Here is a 20,015-nt window from a genome sequence, read left to right on the forward strand (position 1 = left end):
GCTGTTGCTGCTATCTGTGCACCCGGCTTAGGCTAATGTGATGAAATCCTCATGGAGAGATGATGTGCTCTGCTGAAGGCTGACAGTCCCAAGGAGAAGAGTTCGCCATGTCGGAGGCTTGTTGAACCACGTACATGTTCAGGACCAGTGCTTCTGTCTGTCAGCAACAAGACACTTCAAACCCGCTGTGTTTTCATTATCTACCTGTTTTCTTTCTCCCTCTCTCCTCCTCTGCAGTGATTCCTGCTGTGGTTTATCTTCTTTATAGTTTTCATGTCTCAGATCACACATTTGATCTTTGGCTGTTGTGATCTGGAGCATGAAAATCTACCGCAATGGTTTGTTACGGCCCGTGGTTTGAATGTTGCAGGGGAGGTGAGGCAGTGTGTTGTTTTCACAGATCAGATTTTAAATGAGAGAAAAGGAGTTTATCAATGAATTTTTTTTTTTTCCTGGACACAGATCATAGTTAAATGGGTAAAGTTTGAAAGTGTGCAATGTTTAAGGTGGATGTAAATATAATTTGATAATGCAATATGAAAATCATACACGTTTAATTTAAAATATGTCTTTTTTAAGGAGTCTGGTCAAATATTTGTTTCAATGCGTTTTGGAACCTTTCTTCTAGATGTTCTTAAATCCTTTACTGACATTAGGAATAAATACAAAATAATTTGTCTCAAAAAAAAAAATTTGCAAAAAAAAAATCACAAAACCAAAGAACTGGTTTTGCCTACCATTGTGTTAGATGGAATCTTCTGCTGTTACCACAGGATTAGCATTTGTTTTCACACATCAAAATGATCATCCTCTTGTAGGTCATTGCCAACCTCAAAGGTTTCCTGAGGACCAAGGAATCAGAATGACATCTCTGAAGACCTTTCTGATAGGAGAAAGCTTCAGTATTTTTGGAAACCTTTGGAAGCAACCTCATTGTATCAGGTGTCACCGTTATTACCGCTGGGGGCGATGATACTGGAGTTGCAAGGATGTGAATAGCATCAACAGCTGTGTGCATCGACAGATGAAGCCAAAGTCTTTCAAAAGTCAAGGGGAAGAGTGGGCAGTGTCTGTTAAAAGCAAAGCACAAATGGAAAAGTTTTAATACAGCACTAAAGTGGATCCTGTTAGCTGGATCAGAGGCATCACGCTCACACAGAATCCTTCATCAGAAGTAAACAAGCAAACTGGCTGGATGAAGTGGCAGCAGATGTGGAGCTTTATGCAAGATTTCACAAAAAAACGCCCTGGTTGGCTATGTGCCAGCAGCTTGCTTTTCTTTCATGCTTGAAACATCACTGGTTTTCTACCTTTACTGATTCGGAAAGCGCCGATTAGAGAGTGAAGTTCTAAATTGATAGGTTGACACCTCACAAGGAAGCAGTATGCATTCAATGGGATGTAAAAACATGACTCAAGTCACATATATTCTGATACTGCTTGGTTAGTTGCTTTATTGGTTCGTTGCTTTCAAGCAGAGCTACACATGGAGATGCAGCATTTAGTTCTTATGCTCCACAAATCTAGAACAAACTTCCAGAATACTGTACAGTGTAACATATAATTGTACGTAAGCACAATGTTATGCCCTATTATTATTGTATAGTATTGCTCTGTGTTGCGTGTCACAGCTGTTTAGCAGTTAACTTTTAAAACCATGAGGGAATACATTTTTCAGTGTTTTCTGAAATATTTTTATAAAATCGAAATTTTATAAAGAGAGATTTTATTTTGCAAAATGTTGGCTTTTTTATTAGCATTACTATTATGTGCGGAGTTCCTGTGTGATTAGCTTTTCTCTGTTATAAGCGTTTGAATTTATAGCAATTGGTGTGATTGCTGAAGAATTACTTCTGAAAACACTTTTGTGTGTTTTTATGATCCCCTAGATGAATGTGTCTGCCTTATTCCTCAATTGCAGTTATTATCTCTGCCAAAGATTCTTTCTTTGGTCCATTTTTTCACCTATTGCTTTGATGGTTTATTGTCAGTAGAACCACATTTTTCCCAAACAGTACATAATTCAACATTCGTTTTTCTTTTATCTTGGTCTATTTAAGAACCCTTAAGACTAATTCCTTAAATGGAGCTTTAGGAATTTGAGTTTTGTGCTGTTTTATTAAGAAGTAGATTATCTTAAAAGTCTATGTAAAATTGTATACCTTTTTAACAAATTTTTGTCAATTTACTTGTAAAGATAGTGCATTATAATGCACTACTGACATTTTAAGAACTAAGCCAGATTCACCCAATAAGCAAAACACTTAGCATGGAACAGGCAGCTGATGATGTACCAATGGCCCAGTTTCAAACCCACTCCCACAGTCATGTTGTCTTCTGTGTGCCTGTGTGGTTGTAAACTCTGTTTATTCAGCTCCAGGCATTCTCTGACAGCTGTGCTGAAACTGGCTCCACAAAGTGAGAAAAAGGCTTGTGAAGTCTAAAACAGCCCCACACAACCAACAGTCAGAAACGTCTTACAGCACAAAGCTAGGAAACGGCAGTCTGACGGCAATTAGACATCAGAGTTATACAATGGCAAACAAGCTCTTGCTATGATCTTTACACACAGTCTGCAAAGGCAGCGGAGGCACGGAAGGTACACCAGGCCCCCTGTGGAAGCCTTGATTCATTTATAAGTTATAACGCGGAGCGGGACGAAATTTACGAGGCCATATGGGAGGCGGAAGGAAATCGCTGGCCACTGTCACTTACAGTGAATGAAACTTCTAGCTCTCCTGTCCCCCAGAAAGTGCATCCGAAACACACTATTAACTTTCCCATTGCTGATGTCACTTTTTATTGCCCTGTGGTTTCCGCTTTTTACAAGTTGGCAGACCATGCTGTGCTGCTTTCTAAAGCCAAATAGATGCCTCTGTCAGAGCACAGAAATACAGCGATGGAGATGTGGAGACAATATTCGGGGGATTTAATTTGCCAAAGTGCGTTTATACGGGGCAGCCTTGTGAGGATTAAAGTAAAGATAAAATAAAAATTACAATAAATACAGAAGAAGCTCTGGGAAAGTCCTGTTTAGGACTTATTTTCATGATGTTTTTCAGGATTTTATTGTTTATCACGTAACTGTGCTTTTATGAGGCTATGTGAAAAACATAACTTTCTAAAAAAGTTTGTAAATGGTTTTATCAACATTAGTGACATATAGACAATCATAATAGAAATACCAGCCCATAATATTGAGAAGAAACATACTGAGTTACTTCCAATTTACTGTTGCTGTAAATTTGTAACTAATAAGATTAACAATGTTGTGAAGGAAGTTCCTTTATTAAAAATTCATTACAGGCACGCTTTGATATACAGTGCATTCAAAAAGTATTCATACATTTTTTTTCTTGTTACAACTATAAACCTTTATGTATTTTATTGGTAGTTCTGTTATAGACCAACAGAGACTATAGTGAAGTGTTTTCTCTTTAACAACAAAGATCTTATCAGTGTGGTCTAGTTCAATCACAGTACAAATACAAGTATTCTGAAAAGGCCTCAGAGGTTTGTTAGAGACCAATAAACACAGCAGCACAGGGATAAAGCTGTGTGGTTACTTTACGACAGGGTTTGGCTATAAAACTTATCCTTAGCTTTAAACTTGTCACAAAGGCAAGTTAGTCTACCATCTAACAATTACAAGAATACAACACAACTGCAAAGAAAGTTGCATCACAACTTGTAGCAAACCCACCAAATCTGTAAGATAAATCCAAAGTTCAGCTTTTGACTAATATGGAAAACATTGTCTTGGAAAACCAATACCTGACACCATCCTGGACACACCATCCCCACGGTAAAACCTGGTGGTGGCAACATTATTCTGTGGGGATACTTTTCATCAGCAGATACTAGGAAGATGGATGGAGCTAAACACAGGGCAATACTGGAATAAATGAAACCCTTCCTAGGTAGATTTGTGGCTATGTAGGAAAATGGGGGAAGGTTCCAGGGATATAAATACTTTACAATGCACTGTAGAGGTGTAAAAGGTTACACGTCTCACCTCTTGGTAATGAGCTATTATTAATGACAAGTTATTGCAGCATGAAGGCTTAAAACTAGCTATCAAGGGACCTGCTTGCTTTGCATATGGCAGACTGTTAAAACGTACGCCGCTTTTGCGTCGGGTACAGCGGCAAATGGCATTTGAACATGTGCTTGCCCCATTGTGCACGAGTAATTAACATTGCATAATCTACCTGCTTACAAAGCAACTTTTGTAATTAGAGTTATGATTGCAGCAGGATAATGACAGCGATTCTACAGCTGATAATGACTGTTGTGCTCTTGGCAGTTGCTGCTTTGAATGTGTGGCAGACTTGTGACATATGGGACACAAAAGGACACACTAGCCAAGGCGGTCAGCCTTTGTTCCCACTCAGGCAGACCCAATCACTGCAGACAAATTGCGTTGTAAGCCTTCCAAATGAAGCCGACCCAGGAAAAATGGCTCAGACACATGAGAATGGGAGCTTGATGTAAAAAGCAGCAGCTTTGTGGAAGCTCATGGACTGTTAATGTTACCTCCGTAGGGCTCTCAGACTGTGTCTTAAAATGGACATCGATTTCCGTCAGGCTTCTTATTTTAAACAACGTTGAATATTGTCATTAATCTCAAAGGTTCTTTAGAACATGAAAAATTGGATTCTATTAAATAAACATCTCTTCTTTCATGTAGGAAACGGGTATCTGTAGTGTTACAAGGGAAGTCCATTGCGCTCTTTTTAGAAAATAAAAATGCTGTATTGATTAAAAATATGATTGATGTATGTAGTCTAGTTGAAAACATCAAATAACCAGGGATCTAAGTCATGCAAGTATGTGCTTTACATACACAGTGGAGCATTTGTTCATTTAAACAAAGTGTGAGCGATGAGATGTTGATGAGACCCTCGGGTCTGTACCCATTTGTGCAGTGTGGACAGGTCAAACATGCACGCCATGGCCGCAATTCATCACCGCCACAGCAAAGAACTTGCAAGCCTTGCGCTTGGCTTGTGCGTATTATTACACAATCAGCTTTTAATTTATCACAGATCACATTTATAAGAAGATAAATTACTGTCTGGAGACATCATGTGAATCCAGTCCACCTTCACGGTCACAAATAAAAGGCTTTGTATTCTAATGATACATTTTATTGTTGCTTTTCTCCTTTTATTTACTGTTTCTTGCAAAAGTACCAGAACCCCTTGAACTTTTTCACATTGTGCTATATGGCACAAGTCGTAATATGGCCATAGAGCCTTTTCTTTCCACTTTGCAGTCATGAGGTTTTTCATGTTGTATCAAAAAAGGAAAAACAAAATATCCCACTAAAATACATAGTTGCTTACGGTTGTAATGTGACAAAATATGAAAATTTAATGGGGTATTCTGGTATGCTCAAGGAGCCGCTGCATTGCTTTTTCCAGTATTGGATAAAGAAACATTTTTATGTTACATTTCAGCAATTTCTTACCTATCACAAACCATAATGATGTGGGTAAAAGTTTGCGCCATTAAAAACAATTACGCTCACCGTCACGTTGCACGCTACAGAAGGTAGAGCAGCAAGGCTGTTCTTCCCTGTGGAGTATGATGCATGTGCTATTATGTATGTTAACTGCAGGGTGTCCTAATGGGTAGATCTTTTTTTTTATTCCCTATACCTGAATATGAACCGCGGTTCTCTGTTGGAGTCAGTGATTGTTCTCAAAGCTTGAAGGGGCACAAGAGATGTTATTTGAACAAACAGGAAAGGACAATGCAGCCACCTGCCATCCATCTTCCACACATATTGCCTTGTAGATACCAGACATGTAAATTCTTATAATAAATTGAAGGTGCATAATCTGAACATCAAATACTTAATCCAATGTTGGCACTTTTATGAGGAAGGAGACGCCACAGTGACATACAGAAGACAATGGTTCAGAGACGTCGGAGCTATATATCATAATATGTCACAGGAACGACTCAAAACAGCACACCACACTTAATGAGATTTGCAGGTGTGTCTATACACCGAGACAAGCTTTCCTTAATTTTGTTAATGTCGAGTGAAGAGTTTAATGTGTCAGTCATGACAGATTCATGAGAACAGGTTGCAGGGGTTGTTCTAAAGTCCTAATATTTCCATGGGTTTTGGAGCTACATCAGTCATAGTTAGATATTTATGTTTCCGACAAATAGTCACATTCAGCTGCAGCCTATGATTCAGGTTAGATCTGATAATTTTACTCATTTTCATAAATTTAAAGTCCTAATTTTGTCATATTTTTCTGTTCCATTGCTCTTTTGAGTTTCAGTTTTTATCTATTGGTGTTTTGGTTGATTCATTTTGTAGAATTAGTTACTCCTGGCTGTAGTTTTGACTTAATGTAAAACTGTCTTGTGTGTGTGAATGATAATAAAAATCCATCCATCCATTTTTTTTCCCAGTGGTATGGAACATAGAGAAATGCAGCAAAAATATTAATACAGTACTCTACAGTTTAGTTTCTTTAGCATGTTCCCTTAGTCTGAAATCACAAAATAAAAATGGCATGTCTTTTATGGTCTTTAATACCAAATAAAAGTTACCAGCACAACAAATGGCATAACCTACTGAGTTTCCGACATCCTACCAGAATGCTCTCAACTCCAGTGTGAGGACATTTCCAAATCGTCCAAGCTCCAATTTCCGAGAGAAATCGAATGCATTATTGGGTCAATACCTCGGTGGCGGTTGACAGGCATAAATAATATTCCATTGGTATGTATTTTATTAAACAGTACTTGGCAGCAGCATGTGGTTTCTGGCTGGTGTTCTGAGGGCAGGGGCAAGTGATGCTTTTCAAACCTTTTCTGTTCAGATATATCTATACTTCTGACACATATTTGGTCAGCAGAAGTCATTATTCTGCTCCATCGCGCTGCATTTCAGCTAAAGGAGCCTACTGGGGTGCATTAATTGACGTGACGCATCACTGTACTTCTGATTTGCATTCCCCTTTAGTTTTCTACTTTTGGATTGTCAATAAGGCTGCACAGTATGCATCAGGGGCAGAGAGCAAAGAGGGGAAAAAAAGCAATAAAACAGTAATTAGAGTGGAGGCCTCAGAGGTAATATGAACTCCATTTAACTTTCCCTTAAGTTGCTCTCAAACCAGCATGATACTCAAGCATATGAAACATGTAAAACAACTCGACTTTTTCATCAGGAAATAAAAAAGTCCTATATTCACTGAGGACCAATATATTTGCACATCTGAATTGGTGACGATGCAATGACCCCACCAATCACATCTATACTGGTTTAAGAAGTTGGGTCATGTTGAAAATTCCAAATAGAAAAACCACAGATCCTGAAAGGCATTGCCCCTTGTTACTAGGTGTTCAGAAATCCATTTGTGGATAGTGACTGTCCACAAATGGATGGTCGATTGTGGGACTTGGTCACTGAGCCAGCAGCAATGCTTCTTGTCACCAGCTGATTAATTGGCTTGAATCCACTCGGCAGTCATTGAGTCTGAAAAGGAGAGACAATGAGGGCCTTTCAGTCCTCTCGAGTTGAATTGGTAGTGAACTCAGAAGAAACAAGTATTGTAAAACATCCCCTTTCTTTTGATGTAAGCGGGCTAAATAATGAGGACAGAGAAACAGTCATTGTGTGGATCATGAGGCATTTTCACATAAGTGTTTGTGGTTTCCAGCTGGGAGGGTGAGGATAAATCTTCCTTTATCTCTAATCTGTCTATTCATTAATCAAATGCCATTCTATCATGCTCTGAAATACGAGTTTAGCTCCATGCATCAATTAGGGTTAAGAAGTCCATCTCACTGTCATGTATCCCAAATTCCCAAGCCAAAGACCTGTGGCGCCCACTTGTCTCAACTTGGTCCGGACAAACAATCGGGTTTTCATCAGACTGCCTGCAGAAAAATGCTGCAGTGTTTATCTGACATAATTAAACCAGTGTAACCTATTCCATCCCTTCTCCAAGATAGTCCTCTAAATGAATGTGTTGGAATATTGCCGCGTAACAACAGGGATGTCTTTATCAGGCATTACCTAGGAATATGCTCAGCATCATTACATGTAAATTGTGCAATAGCAGCACATTATTCTTTTGCTGTGCCGTGACACTAGAGGAAAGAGGTAAAAATGTGCACGCAGCATTGAGGTACCCTCAGTTGAGATGCGATTTAGCCTTTTCCAGAGCTCTCCTAATTGTGAAACCACAAAATAAAAAGGGTTGAAAAGTGGCTACTGTGTATCTATTGATATAAATGTGGGGAATAGCAAATTGGCAGGAATGATTTGATTTGTGGCGCCTGGAGCACTTTGAGTGCTATTATATTTGATTGAATGGTTCTGGTTGTGTTAAAATGTTTGTATGAATGTTGTGAACTGCTGCAAAACAGATTTACCTATGGGTATTAGTAATGTGACCTGGAACCCTGTGGCTTGTAGAGCACACCCCTCCGAAATGCCCTTACACTGGCTCCTTGTATCTCAGAGAATAGACTATGAAATAATTGTTAGTTTATAAATCACTGAATAACTTAGCACCAAAATACATTAAATATTTGTTGTCATAACTTCAATCATCCAAACCACTTGGGTCTTCTGGTTCAAATCTACTCTGCATTTCCAAAACCAGACAGGAACCATTCAGCTCTTATTCTTCACTAATCTGACACGAATGCTTGATACCCTGACATATTTTAAATTAAGAGTTAACAAAACATTTCTTTAGAGCTTCCCTTGATTGTTCTATACAAACTAGTAATTTTTATTTTTATTTACTTTCGTTTTTTTCTCTTTTATTTTCTTATGTTTCCATCATGTAAACCACTTTATATTGTCCTGTTACTGATACGTGCTACGCAAATAAATGTACAATGCTATTGCAAAAAGGTTTAAGCAAGAAAAAAAAACGAAGGATGATACAGAAACATTGAGCTGATGATTGTTTTGTTACAATCACTAGTTTGAATCTAAATTGTTTGAGACTGTGTCAGACAAATGCAAAATTTATAAAATATTCTCTGTCCACTTGTGCAGTGGACAGAGAATATTACACAATTTCTGAAATGTTTGACGACTCACAGCCTGAAAAGTATGCGTTTGTATTCACCTCTGCCTGAGTAAAAACCTCATAGAACCACCTAATACTCCAACTACAGTTGAAAGTCTTTATTGGGGTATGTTTCAAATTCTTCTTTGTTGCATTAGGTCAGTCTGCTGTAGATAGCATCTTGTGAATATGAGGTTGTCAACTGGATTTAGGTGACTGGGCATGATGATGCTTTTGATGTACATCCTGCCATCGTAGGCTTGGTTTTATCTTTAGAGGGATCCTCCAGCTGGAAGGTGACCCTCCACCCGAGGCTCAAATCTTTTTTAAGACTATCAGGTTTTCCTCTCTTCAGCTCCATCTATCCTTCCATCAATTCTGACCAGCTTCACTATTCCTGCTGTAGAAAAACATCCAGGATGGTGATAGCATCAGGATGCTGCTGTCGCTATCACGTTCCACCATGGGATGCTGTGTTCAGGTTGAGAGGCAGTCTTAGTGTTTTGTATGAAGTTTCGATTCATTTGACCACAGCCCTTCCATGTTTGGTGTGTCTCCTACATAGCTTATAGCAAACTGCGAACAAAACTTCTTAATTTTTTTTCTTCAGCACTAATTTTCTTCCTACTCAAAGGCCAGGTTTAAATAGTGCATGATTAATAGTAGCCCTTTCAACAAATTATTCTACCTGGAATGCGAATCTCTGTTGCTTACCTTGGGACTCTTGGCATTATGTCTAAATAATGCTCTCCTTTTCTAGGTTTACAGTTGTGCCATACTCATTTCTTTTTAGGTGATTTACTGAATAGGTTTCTTAAGAGATATCCAAAGTTTAGGACTGTTTTATCACTTTAAACTTAACAACTTAAAGAGCTGTAGAATTAGTTTCCCCCCTTAGAGATTTCTTCTGTTTGTATTTTGTTGCACCTAATTCGCTCACTCTTTTGATCTCTGAGTCACAGTGATGTCCGTCCGTCCGTCCGTTGTCTTCCGCTTATCCGGGGTCGGGTCGCGGGGGGAGCAGCTTCAGTAGGGAGGCCCAGACGTCCCTCTCCCCAGCCACTTGGGCCAGCTCCTCAGGAGGAATCCCAAGGCGTTCCCAGGCCAGCCGGGAGACATAGTCCCTCCAGCGTGTCCTGGGTCTTCCCCTGGGTCTCCTCCCGGTGGGACGTGCCCGGAACACCTCTCCAGGGAGGCGTCCAGGAGGCATCCTGACCAGATGCCCGAGCCACCTCAACTGGCTCCTCTCGACGTGGAGGAGCAGCGGCTCTACTCTGAGTCCTCCCCGGATGACTGAGCTCCTCACCCTATCTCTAAGGGAGAGCCCAGACACACTACGGAGAAAACTCATTTCAGCCGCTTGTATCCGGGATCTCGTTCTTTCGGTCACGACCCAAAGCTCGTGACCATAGATGAGGGTAGGAACGTAGATCGACCGGTAAATCGAGAGCTTCGCCTTTTGGCTCAGCTCTCTCTTCACCACAACGGATCGGTACAGCGCCCGCTTCACAGCAGACGCTGCACCAATCCGCCTGTCGATCTCCCGCTCCATCTTCCCCTCATTCGTGAACAAGACCCCAAGATACTTGAACTCCTCCACTAGGGGCAGGACATCCTCCCCAACCCGGAGAAGGCACTCTACCCTTTTCCGGTTCAAGACCATGGTCTCGGATTTGGAGGCACTGATCTTCATCCCGGCCGCTTCGCACTCGGCTGCGAACCGCTCCAGTGAGAGCTGTAGATCACGCCCTGATGAAGCCAATAGGACCACGTCATCCGCGAATAGCAGAGACGCAATCCTAAGGCCACCAAAGCGGATCCCCTCAACACCTTGGCTGCGCCTAGAAATTCTGTCCATAAAAGTTATGAACAGAATCGGTGACAAAGGGCAGCCTTGGCGGAGTCCAACTCTCACCGGAAACGAGTCCGACTTACTGCCGGCAATGCGGACCAGACTCTGACACCGGTCGTACAGAGACCTGACAGCCCTTATTAAAGGGTCCGGTACTCCATACTCCCGGAGTACCCCCCACATGATCCCCCGGGGGACACGGTCGAATGCCTTCTCCAGATCCACAAAGCACATGTAGACTGGTTGGGCAAACTCCCATGCCCCCTCAAGAATCCTGCTGAGGGTGTAGAGCTGGTCCAGTGTTCCACGGCCAGGACGAAAACCACACTGCTCTTCCTGAATCCGAGATTCGACTATCCGACGGACCCTCCTTTCCAGAACCCCTGAATAGACCTTACCAGGGAGGCTTAAGAGTGTGATTCCTCTGTAGTTGGAACACACCCTCCGGTCCCCCTTTTTAAATAGGGGGACCACCACCCCAGTCTGCCAATCCAGGGGAACTGCCCCCGATGTCCACGCAATGTTGCAGAGCCGCGTTAACCAACACAGCCCCACAACATCCAGAGCCTTAAGGTACTCAGGGCGAATCTCATCCACCCCCGGAGCCTTGCCACCGAGGAGCTTTTTAACAACCTCGGCAACCTCAGCACCAGAGATGGGAGAACCCGACCCAGAGTCCTCAGGCTCTGCTTCCTCAATGGAAGACGTGTTGGTGGGATTAAGGAGGTCTTCGAAGTATTCCGCCCACCGACGCACGACGTCCCGAGTCGAGGTCAGCAGCACACCACCCCCACTGTAAACAGTGTTGGTACTGCACTGCTTCCCCCTCCTGAGACGCCGGATGGTGGACCAGAATCGCTTCGAAGCCGTACGGAAGTCTTTCTCCATGGCCTCTCCGAACTCTTCCCACGCCCGAGTTTTTGCCTCGGCGACCAGCCGAGCCGCCTGCCGCTTCGACTGCCGGTACACATCAGCTGCTTCCGGAGTCCCACAGGCCAAAAAAGCCCGGTAGGACTCCTTCTTCAGCTTGACGGCTTCCCTCACCGCTGGTGTCCACCAGCGGGTTCGAGGGTTGCCGCCACGACATGCACCGACAACCTTGCGGCCACAGCTCCGACTAGCCGCCTCAGCAATAGAGGCGTGGAACATGGTCCATTCAGACTCAATGTCCCCCGCCTCCCTCGGGACGTGTTTAAAGTTCTCCCGGAGGTGGGAGTTAAAGCTCCGCCTCACAGGGGACTCCGCCAGACGTTCCCAGCAAACCCTCACAGTACGTTTGGGCCTGCCCGGTCGGACCGGCTTCCTCCCCCGCCATCGGAGCCAACTCACCACCAGGTAGTGGTCGGTGGAGAGCTCCGCCCCTCTCTTCACCCGAGTGTCCAAGACATGCGGCCGCAGGTCAGATGAAACGACAACAAAGTCGATCATTGAACTGCGACCTAGGGTGTCCTGGTGCCAAGAGCACATATGGACACCCTTATGCTTGAACATGGTGTTTGTGATGGACAATCCATGACGAGCATAGAAGTCCAACAACAAAACACCACTCGGGTTCAGATCAGGTGGGCCATTCCTCCCAACCACGCCCCTCCAGGTCCCACTGTCATTGCCCACGTGAGCGTTGAAGTCCCCCAGCAAAACGAGGGAGTCCCCAGGAGGGGCACTCTCCAGTACCCCTTCCAAGGACTCCAAAAAGGGTGGGTAATCTGAACTGCTGTTTGGCGCATAAGCGCAAACAACAGTCAGAACCCGTCCCCCCACACGGATGCGGAGGGAGGCCACCCTCTCGTTCACCGGGGAAAACCCCAACGTGCAGGCACCGAGATGGGGGGCAACAAGTATGCCAACCCCAGCTCGGCGCCTCTCACCATGGGCAACTCCAGAGTGGAAGAATGTCCAGCCCCTCTCAAGGAGACTGGTTCCGGAGCCAGAGCGGTGCGTCGAGGTGAGTCCGACTATCTCTAGTCGGAACCTCTCAACCTCGCGCACAAGCTCCGGCTCCTTCCCCACCAGAGAGGTGACATTCCACGTCCCAAGAGCCAGCTTCTGCAGCCGAGGATCGGAACGCCAAGGTCCCCGCCCTCCACTGCTACCCGTTACACATTGCACCCGACCCCTTTGGCCCCTCCGACAGGTGGTGAGCCCATCGGAAGGGGGACCCATGTCGCCTCTTCGGGCTGAGCCCGGCCGGGCTCCATGGGCAAAAGCCCGGCCACCAGACGCTCGCCAACGTGCCCCACCTCCAGGCCTGGCTCCAGAGTGGGGCCCCGGTGACCCGCGTCCGGGCGAGGGAACACGAGGTCCAACAATTGTACTCATCATAAGGGGAGTTTTGGGCTGCGCTTTGTCTGGTCCCTCACCTAGGACCTGTCTGCCTTGGGTGACCCTGCTAGGGGCTTAAAGCCCCTGACAGCATAGCTCCTAGGATCACTGGGACACTCAAACCCCTCCACCACGGTAAGGTGGCAGCCCAGGGAGGGGTCACAGTGATGTGTTTAGGTATATTAAAATTAATTAAACTAATTTTAATATAACCTAAGTAAGTGCAGTAATTAATTTTTAAATGGTGATTTCATCCATTAAGGGGGAAAAAAGCTATCCAAACCAACCTGGACATATGTGAAAACGTTATTGTCCCCTAAACTTAATATCTAGTTGTGTAACCCTTAGTAGCATAAATTGTCGTCAAGGGTTTGTGATAACTGATGTAACATCCCCACTGAGAAATCCACAGTTCTTTGTGGAAATGTTTTAATGCAGCCAGAGTCAAGCGTTTTTGAGTATGAATGACATGTTACAGGTCGTGCTACAGCATTGTCCTGCTGCATTCAGTTACTAAAGTGTGACCAGGCTTAAGGTCTTTTATTGATCTTTTAAATCTACCTGCATGTTATACTTTCAGTATGGTGAAATGCTGTTTGATTTACACACCATTCCAAAAGACTTTTATGTGGATTGAAAATACAAAAGTGGGATCACTTTTGTATTTTCAGTCCACACAAAAGCATTCCCAAAAGTCTTTGGGATCATTAAGATGTGTTATGTAAATTAGAGACAGGCCTTTATGTTCTTTTTAGCTAGCAAACGTTTTAAACTCAGAAGAGAATATAATTTTTTCCTTCTCACATATAAAGCCCTTAACAATCAAGCTCCATCATACATCAGAGATCTGATTGCTTCATATGTTCCTAACTGAATACTTTGCTTTCAGACTGCAGGTTTACTGGTGGCTCTTAGAGTTTCTAAAAATAGAATGGGAGGCAGATCTTTTAGTTTTCAGGTATTTCCCTTGTGGAACCAACTCCCAGTTATGAGACAGAAAACCTGTCTAAATTTTAAGACTATGCTTAAAACTTTCCTTTTTGATAAAACTTAGTGGCTTAGGTTATCCTGTTAGGGGCCTGGGTCATCCTGTGCTATCAGTGTAGGTATACCGCTATAGGCTTAGGCTGCTGGAGGACTTCAAGGAAATACAGATCGCTTTTCTCTTGCTCTGCTACACTCTCCTACTACTCTCCAATGTTGTATTGTTAGCTGTTATTTCAGTTTTTAACTTTATGTTCTCTCTCTGTTTGTTTTCTGTCTCTCTCTCATACTAACTTAATCTAGCTTGGCATTCTCTTTAGCAGTGACATTGTGCTTGAGGGGTGAATCGGCTGAGCTACTGCTTCTGGTGACTTCCTGTCTTATAGTGTTTATCTCAGTTTCTTTCCTAGACATAGCTATTGGCTGAGCTTTTACTACAGGTGACTGCATGTGCTCTCTTTTTTATCCTCTAGAACTGAAAACCGACTCAGAGCATATCTGCTTAGCTGTGTTTCTTTCCTAAACAAAGCCCCCTGTAAAGCTTGAACTGCCAGTACTAGGGATGGGTTCCGAATTTGGTACTTTGCAGGTACCGACTGAATCCCGTCAGTACTACCGAGTACCAATTCACGTAGAATCAAACGGTACCATGTTTCAGTACCTAAACACATCACTGTGACTCTGAGAGATCTGAAGAGTGAGTGATTTTCCCTGCCGAACATGAACACAGCATTGCACGCACGCACAAGAGCTTGATGATGTAAGTAGCCGCTGATCCAGTAAACAAAGCATGGCTGACAGGAAGAGCCAGATGGTGTGGCTCCACTTTTGAAAATGCGCTGCAGATTACATTCGTTTGCGGTGCAATATTTGTAAGGTGAAGTTCAAAGCCAGTGGCGAGAATACTTCTAGTCTGAGGAACCACCTGGTCACTGCCAGGTGCTTCCAATTTAGCATTATATTTAGCAACTTTTCAGACCCATCCAGTGACCCTTTTTCAAAAAATCTAGCGACTTTCTTCTGTGTCATCTGTGACTTCCCTTGAAAGCACCGATCGTTCTGCAGTTATTGTCTTGGGAGGATGGCAGGTGCTGCTGTGAGCTCGTTCTCAACTTCTCCAAGCGCTGTCTCACAGACAGACAGCTGGCCGCTGCCTTGTCCAGTAACTCGCCTGCAGTCAGAGAAAAGATAGCATAGAGGAAAGCCTCTATTCCCTAATTGCAAATGTATCCAGCCCTGATTTAGTGTGATGAATTATGTTTTTAATGTAGTTTTTTTCTCTGAAACTTGCACTAAAATAATTCCCTTAAATCTTATTCAAACACAGCTTTAATCCCTTGTTGACATCGTTTGCCTCTAATAATAATAATAATAATAAAGTTTTCTTTCCTGTGGATTCTTGCAATATATTAAAATTCTGAAAACGTTTATTTTTAGATCCAAACTATTTTGTATATTAATAAATACATATGTTAAATTGAAAAATGTAGATATTTTATTGATAAACTAACACTTATTACTACATAAACTCAAAAGGACCAAAAATAGGTACCGTTAAGTACCACAGTGGTTCAAATGTGGTTCTGCTGGGAGTTTCTTTTTGTTAAAGGGAGTGGGAGTTTTCCTCTCCACTGTCATTTTCATGCATGCTCAGTATGAGGGATTGCTGTAAAGCCATCGACAATGATAACAACTATCCACTGTGGCTCTAAGCTCTTTCAGGAGGAGTGAATGCTGCTTCTCAAGAGTTGATGCAATCTACTGGGTTTTCTTAGATAGGAAACTTTTAACCAATCTGTCTGGATGACTTGACTGAATTGACTTTGTAGAGTGACTTGAGATGACATGTGTAGGGAATTGGCACTAAATAAATAATCTGAGTTGTACTGAAACGGAATCTGGCAGAAGCTTCATCTTGTAAAAAAAAAAAAAAAACATAATCCACCTGCTGATGTTTTTTTAGCTCAACTTTCACTTAAGTAACGTGTTAGCTGTCAAATGTCCTTTAAACACAAACCAAGTAATTATCGTCAGATTATTATTATTATTGTTGGATCTGGTGATTGTGGCGAATAGATAGAGTGGTCTTGTTTTCTGCACATTTTAATCAGGTCCATCAGAATGAGGATCAACAGGGTGCTGGGAACTGGGTGGTTATATTTTCTGAATATATTCTTTTCAACAAATTGCATTAAAACAGGCCACCAATTTGTGCTGCACGTTGTTTCTATTATTTCATTCTGGAGTTTTTTTTCTCTTTGTTTTTGAATTGTTGCAGTAGCACCCCCTTCAGCAGTTGGTGTCCTGGGTAGTCGACTTAGTGTCTTTTTCCAAGAAACACCCAAAATAATTTATTTCCTTATCGTTATTGCATGTGTTGCTCTTTTTAGCGCTGAAGGAACCATGGTAAACTTTCTTCATTTGTAAAGATGGAAGACTCATGTAGACTCAATCAATGTGCCACTACCTTGGAATTCATGCAAAGCAAGTCCATCATATTTGAGGTGAAGCATAGACAATTCAAGGAGTGTGTCATGCCCGAGGACAGGGCTGCAAAGATAAAATCACATTGCTCAGCTGTGTTGGAGGGAGAGTCCGAAGAGAGTGAGATACAGCGGAAGACCGGGAGACGTATAGGTGCCCGAGCTGTCGGGCCTGCTGGATGTAATCAAACAAGGATGAACAGGTTGCTCCACAGATGGCCGACTCAGAGAATCCTCTGATTTATTTCTTTGCTACAGACAGTCTCTTTCACCGTGCGCAGGTGATGATGACTGCATGGTGTCATTGTTTCCCACACACCACTAAACTCTGATGCTTTTTTTTCTCCCTCGTCTGATATCAGTTTGAGGGGCATTTGTTGTGTGCACATGTGTCTAATGTTTCCCTGCCTGCTAGAGTTGCAAGTCTGATATTATCAAACCGGATGATAGTCGTTCAGAAAGTAATAGCTAATGCTGAGGAGCAGAATGTTGTAAAACAAATAAAACAAGTGCACAGTGAAATGTTCCCCTCAGTTACTTCTGAAGACATTGTAGTGATGTGGGTCGGAGATAATGACAGAAAATGCCAAAACATCACTAAAAACAAAATCATTTGATATTAAAAAAATAAAAAATAAATTGACTAAACTTAAATTTTATTTAACATATTGAAGTATTGTTTAACCCTCAGCTTTGGTACTTTTTGCTGTCTCTTATCTTTTACGTCTAAGAAGCATTTTCTCTAAATGTCAAAAGGCTTCTTACACCTCTGGATTTTGTAACGTGGGTTAGATTTGTAACTAGCTGTTGAGAGGAGGCAGCAGCAATATTAAGTAGGACAATAAAAAATTCACGACCGCACTGGTACTGGGAATTGTACAGTACTTGTCCTTTAATCAAGCACGCTCTTCATTAACATTAAAGGTATAGTTTCTTTAAGGCTCTTCATGCCTTATAAAATAGTTTCCTGTCTTAGTTTTGGGCGGAAGCTCCTCTGCCTTTCTATGATTGCAACTCCCTTTGAAACATTTCATATAATGAATTTTTACATGCTACACAGCTAAGGATGACTAACAGATCATTACAGACTCCCCAATGGCTTAAACATTTGTCAACAGCACTTTGGGCAATATTAACTCAGGCAGCTTTGAAACCATGCATTTTATGGCAGTTAAATAAGTGTGATAGTACTATCTTAACAAAATATACTGTTGCTCACAAATACAATGTAATGCATTTCATGTGTAACTTTATATATTTAACTACTCATAAAGGGATAATCCAAATCAAAATCTTACTCTGGGATGAACATTGACTTAAAAAAAAAAACTTCTGCAACTACAACTATATATCTTGGTGCCTGTGGGTAATTCTCACAACATAAAGAAGTATAGCCTGAAAAAATGCTAACCTTAAAGATTATCTTCACAAAAATGTGAAAATCATAAGAAAGCATTTTCATACCCTTAATAAGGTTATATCTAAAGAAAGGAATATAACATGCTCATAAAAGCTGAATGATAAGACATATTTGAAAAACTATTACTTGCCTCTAGCAAGTTATATTTATTAAATACCATATAATGGAATTTAAGGAAACATAATTTCTTATGTTATTTCAAAGCTCAATAAAGTCTCACAAGAAATTCTCAACAATTTTCTTTTTCTTTTTCCTAGTTTTACATCAAGTGATGCAAGGACAGTGAGCAGCGTAATGCGTGGCGCTTGGTTGGGGACCATCCCCATCTTAATAATGGTTCTGCTTCAGCTGGCTCAGGCCGAAGACGCTCCGTTAGCCCCAGGTAAGATATTTCATGGTCTTTTCTAACTGGCATGTTCTCCCGTCGGTGAAGACTGGTCCATCTGTATGATTTGTCAGCATCCATCAGTGTGATTGTCTGGCTGTTGTACGTCTGACACCGTTGCAGATTGGGACTCATCGTTGAACTATTTCTGTAAATAAGAGTGTGGAGCCATTTCACGACAAAACTACAAGATTTCAATTTAGCTGAAAACCAAACGTTTTGGACTTCAATTGACAAAATATTTTCTGGGCCAAGCTGATTTCTCTAGGTCTTCCAGATTATCTGTAAGATATTGCTCATGTCCCGTGGCTCTAAACTTTAGATAAAAGATAGAAGTAGATTATATTGTGTTGAAAATAAATGTTATTTATTTGAGTGGAAAATTTACCAGCCCTATGTAACTCAAACAGATATGCCAGCTCTACTGCTATATGTTTTAAAAACTTTGTACAATTTCACCCACCTCTACCTGCCTGCTTTCAGCATTTTAAAGCCTTTTTTCTTACAATATACCAGAAATTAGTTTGATGACATGGTTAAATATAAAAATAACATTAATCACCATTGTTTCAATGCGGATGAGTATTTTTATTCATGGGACTCAACATGATTTTGAATGCAATGTGCTTATATGAGATGTTTGTGCTTTCATTGATATTTTTGCTATGTTGAGGATTTAGCAGTTACTCAAAGAATAGTAAATTTTATTTAAAGCCATGTTGTTTTGCTTGCATCTAGATTTTAGGAACTGATCCTCAAATATTTGCAATATTTAAACTTAACCAAACATTATTTAAAGCCTAATCAAACAGTTAATATTTTGTGAAACCCCCAAAACAAGATCAAAAGAGTCTGAATACAAATGCACACCAGGATTGAAACCACACATTTAAAGTATCAGTAAATGAAAAAGGGTCTCACACAACTGGTTTGTTCTTTTACCTTTCTATGCTCAACAACATACAAATGAGTTCTACGCTGCCTCTTAAAGATGGTGATACATTCCTTTCAGGGTTATCTCACAAAGTCTAGTGACATTACAATAGCTCTCTATACAGCATTTAAATTCCATTAGGACAAATCCTAATTAAGCCTGTCAATACAATCTTAATACCTGTATATTGGTTTTGTTCTGCACACACTTTTCTCAGAATGACAAAGCGTTCACACAAAACTACTCTTTATGCAAATATTTTTTGGTTTAAATATGGAAGAATATTTATTTCTATCTGGCCTTAGCAGCAGGTCTGTTGACTTTATTTCCTGCAGTGTGAAGCGCTTTGGAGTCCTTGGATTTGATAAAGTGCAGTACAAGTATAGGCCATTTACCATTTACCCTGCAATATCTTTGCAAGAAATAGGGGTGGGGTGGGGGGGTGGGGGGAATTGAGTGTCCAAAAGAAGTTTTAACTATTTTTTACCTTCTTTTTGTAATTTAATTTCAATCCTTTTTTCCTCTAAAATACCTTTAATTCATGTTTTGATTAATTCCATATTTTTCAATCCTTAACTT

General features: G+C 41.6%; 1 protein-coding gene across 3 annotated transcripts in view; it reads left to right on the forward strand.

Annotated features, from left to right (window-relative positions):
* Window positions 1-20,015, forward strand: part of robo1 (roundabout, axon guidance receptor, homolog 1 (Drosophila)) — a 494,194-nt gene that overhangs the window by 180,688 nt on the left and 293,491 nt on the right. For all 3 annotated transcript variants that reach the window (XM_036149998.1, XM_036149997.1, XM_036150000.1), the window contains one exon: window positions 18,375-18,499. In XM_036149998.1, coding sequence (XP_036005891.1) covers window positions 18,412-18,499 — 88 coding nt within the window. In that variant the 5' untranslated portion in view covers window positions 18,375-18,411. The remainder of the gene's footprint in view (window positions 1-18,374; window positions 18,500-20,015) is intronic.

Source organism: Fundulus heteroclitus, chromosome 18 (genome assembly GCF_011125445.2).
Source record: "Fundulus heteroclitus isolate FHET01 chromosome 18, MU-UCD_Fhet_4.1, whole genome shotgun sequence".
Lineage (NCBI taxonomy): Eukaryota > Metazoa > Chordata > Actinopteri > Cyprinodontiformes > Fundulidae > Fundulus > Fundulus heteroclitus.